Consider the following 10,754-nt stretch of genomic DNA (forward strand, 5'->3'; position numbering starts at 1 on the left):
TAGGTTTAGAAATTTATAAAAATCTGTTGAATAAACTCGAAGTTTCGCGTGCGACCCACTAGTATACTTTATTCAAGTAGGTATAATATGATATTTTGTATGAGTGAATTATACGGCTTACTTCAGTCTAATATCTACAGATAACGTCATTTATCTTACGATATTATGTCAATATACATTAACCAGTGCTGTCATTCATTAAAATAGTAAATTTCAACGATTTCAATGAATTAATTAATTTTTACGTTGCGAATGGTTTTAATTAATATAATCTTGAAATGTCTGCGAAAAATAGTGTTGTATGTTCTGTGGACGATTAACCTTATAACAAAATACGAAGGTAAGTTTCCGATAATGGAGGTGATTAATAATTCAAATCAGGTATTATCCTGGAAGACAATAATGATGGGAAATAGCCATTTAAGCAGATATACTAATTTCAAATCATTCAATGACAAAAGTAATGGTGATATAAGAAGTTTTTAAAAATAAAAATTATTTATTGCATGAAAACGAGTTTTATTCTTACCCGAATATATAATATCATACGCAACGAAAATAATTTCTACTTTTTTTTTTTGTCAAAATTTTTTTTTTCTTTTCTCGGGTCGCGTATGTGTCTGTGGCCTTAGCAATATTTTGTTTTAATTACTTGTTCTTACATTTGAACACAAGTCATGTTTGACTTAAAACTTTAACTTTGATAAAATTCCTTCTAATCAGTTGCTATCATGTGATATTAATAATCTTAATAATAAATTTAAATGATCCCATAAAAACTTATAATATTTTTTATTTAATTTAGATTTAGAGTCACGAGTTTCATTGAGCCTTCTTGTCTGACAATCTCGATTGAATAACTTTTGTTTCGTAATGCTTAATGATGGATGTGATGAAGGCCTAAGAAATATTATTACTCAAATCTAGTAAACTTTAGTTCTTCGATACTATATTTTAATAATTCATCATAAAAAGTACTTAACTAAAACTAGTAAAGTTGACTCTAAGGACTTGAAAATATTCAGATGTTCTACTTGCATTTTATGTTTCTGTGATAATAGAAAATTTAACCGTATAATTTCCTCATATTCAGATTAGGTAGTTGAGAAATAAAATAAAATATAAAATGTACCAAATATATTTATCTCTTACTTAAGCTGTTCAAGTAATTAATTGTAATTTCCTTAAAACAATTATTTAATAACATTACAAGTATTTATGTGACAATAATATATTTAAAAAACAAAACAATTACGCATACATTAAAACATAATTATACATAACTTTGATTAATATATCAATATAATTATATGAATACTGTATAATAAAATGTGCGTAGAAAAATGGCGAAAATCAACTTATAAACTAGACATAATAAATTAAAAAAATCATACTTGCTTAATTTTTATGTATAAAAAAGTATTATTAAAATACGCCTTGGCGTAAAATATCGAATGCCTTCTCTACGTTGCCAGTGATTTCTTCAGCCGGTCTGTTTGTCGTTATTAACCAAGTACTGCCGCTTGTGCCGCTTTCGAATGCCGTTATAAGACCTTGGACAGCTGAATCTACGCTGTAAAATAAAATACACGTAAATACGTTAATAAGTAAATAAGTTATTTTGTAGATTATTATATTGAATGCCTCGTTGATCTAGTTGCTTCTCATAAGGCTGATGATCCCGAATTTATGTGGAAGGTTGGGATAATTCGTATAGCGATAGCGTTTCGAATAACCGTCTCTTTATATTGTGCGAGTGAGGGAATGAAAAGTGTTTTTGAGTGTTCAATCACAAGTATTGAACAAATCAGATTACTCTGTCTGTGTGTCGGAGCGTCATTTATGGTCGAAATCGGTTAGGACATTACTTTTACCATTATATTTTAAGGCTTCTTTGTTAGGTATTAGTTGAAAAAATATTTGAAAATTAAACTAATTTAAGTGTGTACACCGGTTTTCATGGGTACGTCACTCCGAGGTCCCGGGTTCGATTCCCGGCGGGGTCGATTTAGAAAAAGTTCATTAGTTTTCTTTGTTGTCTTGGGTCTGGGTGTATGTGGTATCGTCGTTACTACTGATTTTCCATAACACAAGTACTTTAGCAACTTACATTGGGGTCAGAGTATGTGATGTTGTCCAATATTTAAAAAAAAATAAAAAATATATTTAATAATTCTAGTTTATGCCCCGGCCGCGGCTCCGCCCTGAATAACCTGTATGCCAAATTTAATAATGGCCGCCTGATAGTTTTCCTTCGTATTTATAAAATATAGATATTAGTTATTTATTTTTTACTCATCGTGGCCCGCAGCTTCGCTCGCGTTGGAGGGTTTGGTCTTCCGGTTTTAGGTTTAAAAGTAGCCTGTGTCCTTCCTTATATGATTCATACGAATTTTCATCAAAATCGGTCCAGCAATTTGGCCGTGAAAGAACAACTGACAGACAGATAGAGTTACTTACAAATTATATAATTATATTCTTAAAATTTAGACATTTACTTATTTTAATACAATCGTGGATATGATCACAATAATGTTTATACTGAACAAGAAATGCAAATTCTCCTTAATTTATCAAATAAAACACTTTTTGCGTTAAATTTAAATGTCGCGTTGAGTTGTGAAAGCTTAAAAATTATGAAGCTGACTTTCACATATATTATGTAGAAAGATTGTATAAATATCTGGGTAATTAGGTTTAATAACATCAATGATGATTAATAAGTTTTTAATATATAGAGTAGTTCATAGTTATACAATATTATGGGCGTTTTTTCTCTTGGTGGTTGCTGAGAATATGTGCCCCGATTGGTGGTCCCTCTATGCATCTTCAATTCGATATCATCCCTAGATTATATTATACTATTTCCCGATTGACTGTTTTTACAATGACTCACTTACTAAAACCAGAACGAAGCAGTAAAATGCCCGGTTGATAGTACTCATTTTATCTGGCCTATTTTAACAATAAGATATTCTACTATGTTTGAAAAATTACTTTAGATTTTTCTAATAAAAAACCACAAAAAAATATACTTCAACAAAATAAAAAAGTTATATTGACATACAATTAATTTAAATTTTTAACCTTAAGTACAATTTTCGTTGTATGAAGTTGCAGTTAACGAAACCCACGCTCTTTATAAAATATTCGATATGATTACGAATGTTAATAGAACAATCGATACATATTTGAAAAATCAGTGTAATGATAAATACAATTCACATCCTAAGTGGTGTAATGACGGAGTAATTAATTATTTTATATTTCTTACAGTGAGAATGGCTCCTGTTTGTATGACTGCTGTGGGAGCTGAGATATAAAATACAAATAATAATACAATGTTATCTGAAATATGACACTCACAAGCAACGACTGTTCGAGTGATTTTTAAATGCACATTTAATGCTATTCTATGAACATTTCTGTTATTATCACGCTGACTGTACGTAAATACTTAGATTGGATGATATCTTTTGTATTTTAGTAATTCAGTAGGCTATTACGTCAAAAGCGATTGATTTGTTTTAGTTATTAGTTTATTTATTTTTTTACTTTTTTTTCAATACCAATTTTGGTATTCTATATAGAAACATTACGCATAGTTATTGATTATTGAATTAAAAACTACCACCGGTTCGGAAAATAAAATATCCTGACCTGAGAAGAACCGGTGAAACCAGCGTTATAGAATTATCGATGGTATTATTCACGAATGTTAGGCTTCTTGTCTTCAGGTAAGATGATCACAGTTAAGATACACTTCTATTATTATAGATACTAAGTTTATGAAATATATTTCATAAACTTAGTATACGGGATCATCGTATCATCATTGGTATTAGTAGACGGGATCATCGTGTCATCATTGGTCTAAGTTTTATACGATAGGAAAACCTACTAAAAATCCCTAATGTTGCTCAAAGTTCGATGCTTTGGCAGATCAGAACTCAATGCAGTATATGTTTGGGAAAACGTAGTGGCGATTAGGTCAGCCGTTTTAACACAATTAAGCCTAAATAAAAAAAAAACTATTATTTAAAAATACGCTTAACTTAAATGAGAAGGTTGTCACAACCCCCAAAATTCAACGAAATTTTTCACCTTAATCTGTGGAGTACAATAAAGTTTCAAGATAACCTAAAAGTTTAAATTAAATAAAAGCTTGTGTTTAAATAAATGTTTTACCTTTGACGAGGAAAGTGCTGCAATGCAACAATTATTTTCTCCTCTAATTCCTCATCAATACACCCAACTCTCCCTCGTATCAAATTAGTATCGGTGATACCGAAACAAATTGTTAGAACACGGACGTCTGTTCGTGAATAATTTTCTTCCTTCTGCAATTTTGATTTCAAGAAAATATATTATTATGAAATACATAAAATAAATAAAACACTATTAAAATAAGATAGCGTTAAATCAATAACTAAGGACAAAAAACGTATCTAAACAATTCTCACCCGTATATTATCACAAATTTATTAATCATTACTAAAGCAGATATGACTTAATTTCTTAACGAATTTGACACTGATGTTAACCAATAGCTGATAATTCGATTGGTTGTCGTTTAACTTCATAATTATGATGTTGAAAATATGATTACATCTTATTTCCTAGAATGATTTCATTCGGAGCACAAGAATTACCAGGTGCTTCTATTTCCACTGTACGTAATTATTAAACAAGTTCATGTAGACATAACATTATACGGAGTAATAGTTTATTATAGCTGCTTACTTCAGGTATAGCTTGGACAATAACATTAATGATAACGTAAGATACGTGAGACGCAGATAGAGATGCAAAATTATAAAAAATGTTACTTACGCCTAAACAATTGCTAAATTGTAACACAGCGCTCTTCGTTGCACTGTAAACGGGCAGGATGTGGCTTTGTATCAGAGCTACGATTGATGAAATATTGATGATCGTACCTCCCTTGCCATCTTTGTCTTTTCTCATCCATTTATATGCCTTCAACGACCCAGTTATTAGCGCCGTCTAAAAAAAACAATATATTATTTGAATGACAATTTAATGAATACAAACTATGAAATATATGAAAACTAAAACCTATCCGACTAAAGCATTTGCCAAAAATATGTAACCATAGTCTTCGTCTTAGACGATAACTTGTAGTTTATAAAACATGAGTTTATTAATTTTGTAAAAACCAAGCCCTGTTCCTTTTGAAAATTGTATTCCATTATTTGAACTAAATCTGACTGACCATTAGATTTGAAATTTGAGAATTATTTAACTTTAATATTTATTCGTATTTTCGTCCTGTCAAAATACTTAAACGTTTAAAGCATTTATATTACATCGCAAAAATATTGGTCTTGCAAAATTTTTTTTAAAAATATATTAAATTCTATAAACTCTATCAGATAACTTCGAGTTAAAATATTTATAAGTGCTTATTAAATATCATATTATCTCACTAAGCCACTCGATTCTAAACCACTATAATATATAATAATCCTCTAAGCAAGGACGCAGTTAGAAATATATATTACATACTATATAAGAGCCGAGATGGCCCAGTGGTTAGAACGCGTGCATCTTACCCGATGATTTCGGGTTCAAACCCAGGCAGGCACCACTAAATTTTCATGTGCTTAATTTGTGTTTATAATTCATCTCGTGCTCGGCGGTAAAGGAAAACATCGTGAGGAAACCTGCATGTGTCTAATTTCAACGAAATTCTGCCACATGTGTATTCCGCCAACCCGCATTGGAGCAGCGTGGTGGAATATGCTCCAAAACCTTCTCCTCAAAGGTAAAGGAGGCCTTTAGCCCAGCAGTAAGAAAATTTGCAGGCTGCTAATACTAAAAATATAATATTTCTTATGTTTTTATGTAATTGAAAACATTATTCAATTTCTTTGATAATGAAAATGTTGTAGGTTGGTTGGTAGGACCAATCTTGGCCTCACCAAGTTTTCGGCAATTTGCTGTCATAATTTATATCATTGGTTTTATTATTAAAGGTCTTTGTGTCACAATTGTATTATCAATTTTTTAATCAAAATAGTAATAGTATTGATGTATTCCGGCTTGAAGGGTGGGTGAACAAGTGCAACTAGTGCAACCAGTGCATCTACACAAGGTAGATCACATCTTAGTGTTTGATATTGTTGTCATGTTACGTTGCCAATGTCGGTAGTAAACCTCAGTCAGCCCTCTAATATTCAATTAAAGAAAAAAAAGTTTCACAGTTGTTCTCGACGGTGACGGAAAACGTGGTTAGGAAAACTTATGTGTCGAATAAAATTCTGACATGTGTATTCATTAAACTTGTCAAAGAATAAGCTAGCTTTTTGAGAAGAGTAGGTCTTTCCCGAACAATTAGACATTTTCAAACAGTTTTACGCTTTGGTTATCTTGTACCTTTATAATTGCGTCTAAGATATTATTAATGTATTCGATTTTTTAAGCTTATTTACTAAAAGTGAATCCAATGCTACTCAATAGAAGAATAAATAACCTGATAAGAAAATTGAAGGAAGAATCTAAGAAGGTCAAAAAACAGTCACCATCTGCTTATAAAAAAGGAGATCAAATAACTAAAAATAAAATATATAATAGTATTTTGACTCCTAGTACGAATAGATAAGATGGATCCGATCCATTGTCAATGGATTATCTAAATTTTCTATATCTTTTATTTCCGTCACTGAAACCTAGGTTTCTATAAATAGCTTGTTAAACCCGGCCACGATTCGCTGTAGCTCAGTTAGGTAACAGAAAATTACTAAACGTAACTAAAAGTAACTAAAAATATTGCTTTACTTAATAGAAATTGAAAATGATAAGTGTTTTGTAGGGAAAACGGATGGACGATATTTTTTTGTTAATTTTCTGAATTACTATATACGACACATTTAGGTAGGCGATGTGTTAACCTTGTATTCTTATATTGATTTAATAGCAGGTGTTACCGGATTCATGCAGACAAAACAAAAACAACGAAGATAATTAAATACTCAGACATATACTTCATCAATTGTTGCTAGTTACAATACAAATAAGTAAGCGCGAATGTATGTAAAAAAATCGGTTTTTCCGTATAGATTAACGTAAAGTTTCTAGAACTATGTGTTAAATTAATCTATGCTTTTGCGCAGTTTAAATTACTTTAATTAATTACATTTTTTAGATTAATTAATTAAATTTCAAAGAACATTAACTAATTACATATTAAAGAACATTGTTAATATAATTTAGCCTCATTCGTATATTTAGTTAATAAATATCGTACTTTGAAAATGGAATTAACTTTTTTACTTCCGAAAGGGAAAAAATGCACCACCTCATCGAAAATTGTGGTTTGTTTGTGACGATTGCTGAAGCGCCAGTGTCAGAATTGGTTTGCCCATTTTAGGTCAAAAAATTATAATCTCGTTTTTATCTCGATCTGGCCGGCCAATCGTTGAAAATATTGGTGATTTTTTTAAAAAGTACTGGTAGATCGAAATATTTCATCCCGTAACATCACCACGCAGTTATACATTGACCATAAAATATTTTTAAACCATTTACATAAAATAGATTACCTAAAGATATAAGATAAGCGGACACACAAACGCTCGTCGAAACTTCATCATCCTCAACGTGTATCCGAATTTGACCTTGACATTGTCCTTCCGTCGCCAAAGTGTAACTTTAATACGGACATCACAATTTACAATCTTGAACATTATGTTCTGCATCTTTCCGAATAATAATATCTCAGGAAATTGTGTGCATTATAATTTTGTTATATTTTATGTAGATATAAACATTACGAAATCATTTCACACGTTTTAAAGAAAGTCACTCATTCTAAAGACACTTTCACTGTTTTATAACGCATTTTTGTGATCATTATATTAAATTCTTGATAATATTATACTTTTATTCTTTTTGCATATTCAATTGTTTAGGATTTAGAAAACTATATATATGGGGTTTTATTATTAAATAGAAATATTTTCAAACAAATGTATACATGTAAAACAATATGACATGATTTAATTCAGTGTTGATAACGTTTTGGTATCTACTCTACTTTCTCTAGCAAAAATTAAATTTTATTATACATTTGATTTTATATATTATGCTAATATTCAAACAACATGCTCTTTCTACGAATAAAACTATTTTATTACGATTCAAAAATTGCAATTTTTAAATTTTCATCCAACAAATACTTTAATTATTATTATTTTTTCGCGTTGAATGCATCAGTTTATCATCGTAACATGCACTCAAAGTAAAAATTATTTTAACATCAAAAAGAGTTTTACGTTACGACGACCCAAAAAAGAGAAAAATTAACAGCACTGCTAGACGATCAATTTGATTAGACTTTTAAAACCGGCCGTAAGTTGATGACCGTGTATGGCATATCAATCTTAAGAAACTTGAAAGTTAAGAAATTAAGGACGTACCACATTGACAGCTATTTCCTTCTCGTAAATATTTGGCCCATCATTCATGAGTCCGGCATTATTTATAACAACATCGATATAACCGAATTGTTTTGTTGCTTCATCGAAAGCGGAATCCAAATCGGTTGTAACGTCACACTTTATAAATAATATTTTACCAGCCCCATATTTGTCGTTTAATTCCTCTTGTAGCTCTTCTCCTGCGGCCGTATTTACATCTAGTACAGCTATGTGCTGAAAACAAATTATAATTTAAATAAATTAAATTTTTGTATTACTTTAAATATTAAATGTCGTCGAACAAATGACCCAATTACAAAAAAAAAACTCATGTACTTAAACTAAAAAGGCTGCTTAGAATACTTTTGTATTCAAGATTATGTTGAATTTAAAGCTCACACCGGTTCGAAATATAGATTGCACTAAGGAAGTGATTGTAAAAAAGTAATAACCGGGGTTATTACTTTTTTGCACGGAATGAATAACATAGCAATTTTAACAATACAAGCCGAGATGGCCCAGTGGTTAGAACGCGTGCATCTTAACCGATGATTTCGGTTTCAAATCCAGGCAGGCACCACTGAAATTTCATGTGCTTAATTTGTGTTTATAATTCATCTCGTGCTCGGCGGTGAAGGAAAACATCGTGAGGAAACCTGCATGTGTCTAATTTCAACGAAATTCTGCCACATGTGTATTCCGCCAACCCGCATTGGAGCAGCGTGGTGGAATATGCTCCAAACCTTCTCCTCAAAAGGGAGAGGAGGCCTTTATCCCAGCAGTGGGACATTTACTGGCTGCTAATGCTAAAATGCTAATAATTTAACAATATTCCTGTCTGAAAATCAACAAAAACTAAGTCCATACTTTTTACCAGACTACGGCGAAGCAAAAAGGATGGTCATGATTTTTATAATTGAGCTGATCGGCGCAGCGCCGCGTAATCGAAAAATTGAAGAATCCTCTAACTATTTCTCCACTTTTCAGTCAACAGGATATAAACAATATGCATAGATTTTTCAATAAGAAAGAAAACCATCAATTTGACATGTTTTTATTATTGTTTCAGACAGGCCATGGGTCATGATGGTGAGTGCATCATCACAAATAGACATTGATGCCGTAAAATTCCTAATATAACCTAAATTATGGGTCCATAAAACTGGTTTGTGTGCGTTATAAAAACGCTAATAGAACAAAAAATGCCAAACAATGGTTTCAACAATCCGTGTTTTTTGTTATTTGTAATATATTTTAAGCTATATATTTTGTTTTCAAGGGTATAATTACAAAAATAATTATGTTATTGAAAACATTGCATTTAACTATTAATTATTAAACAAAACCAAAAAATTACCAAATTGCCAAATATACATGAAATATAAATTTTTGGTCCTTTTATGGCAGAGTAAACTAAACAATTCTTAACTTAACTGTAATCCACACATAGCATACCTCAAATTTTGGACACGGCTTAATAATAAAGTTAAAATGTTAGGAACTGAAATCTATAAACTCAATTTAATTTAAATAAATAAAATATTATTGAATTATAATAAAACCAACCTTAGCGCCCTTTTTCGCTAAAGCGCGGGTCACGCCAGCGCCGATGCCGGTCGCGGCACCAGTTATCAAAAAAACTTTGTTTTCTACGTTCATGACGTCCGTTCCCCACAACGCTCACTTACAACTGTTCGTACTTCGATTGGGGCAGCGCAAGGATGTAAATGGTATACGCTTACGACACACGCAGGATGACTGACTACTAAATCGTTTGCAGTTATGATAACGTGTCAGTTTGCTGACTTTGACTAGTCAGACCATACGTTAGAATTTGTCTCGGATTAGTCGTTTTAAAAAAATAATCTTATGATTAAATTATTGATTATTATCATAGGCGCTATTTTATAACATACCTAAGTTACAATAGTAAAAATCTTTAATCGAGTTTTTGTCTTGATTTATTAATAAACTCATGGCCACCATAGCAACGTCTGTCTCGGAATTCAATTAATTCGAAGAGATTGTTTAGGGAGGTGTGCACGCTATTTGACTTGAAACTGGTTATATGTATTTAAAATTACGCCATCGTTGAAAAACCGCATACAAAATCAGATTTCATAGGTTAAAGCTTATATCTAGATATATGTAATTTATACAAATAAGTCTTTTATTGTTATACGATACAGCAGACAGATAAATGATGCATTGTAATATAACGAACGTTTAGACAGTCTATTTATAGTTTTATTTTGATAACGTAACAGGATATTGACCTTAAACTTGACAATTGTATGTTTAGCCTAAACATGG

General features: G+C 31.0%; 1 protein-coding gene across 1 annotated transcript; it reads right to left on the bottom strand.

Moving 5' to 3' along the window:
* Window positions 1-1,294: 1,294 nt before the first annotated feature.
* Window positions 1,295-10,189, bottom strand: LOC125064883 (15-hydroxyprostaglandin dehydrogenase [NAD(+)]-like). Its single transcript, XM_047672180.1, has 5 exons — window positions 10,008-10,189; window positions 8,442-8,675; window positions 4,834-5,007; window positions 4,189-4,340; window positions 1,295-1,573 (listed from the first exon to the last, which is right to left on the bottom strand). Exons 1-5 carry the CDS (start codon window positions 10,098-10,100, stop codon window positions 1,426-1,428), a joined length of 801 nt encoding a protein of 266 aa, XP_047528136.1. The 5' UTR covers window positions 10,101-10,189; the 3' UTR covers window positions 1,295-1,425.
* Window positions 10,190-10,754: the final 565 nt, after the last annotated feature.

This window comes from Vanessa atalanta, chromosome 6, assembly GCF_905147765.1.
Source record: "Vanessa atalanta chromosome 6, ilVanAtal1.2, whole genome shotgun sequence".
Classification (NCBI taxonomy): Eukaryota; Metazoa; Arthropoda; class Insecta; order Lepidoptera; family Nymphalidae; genus Vanessa; species Vanessa atalanta.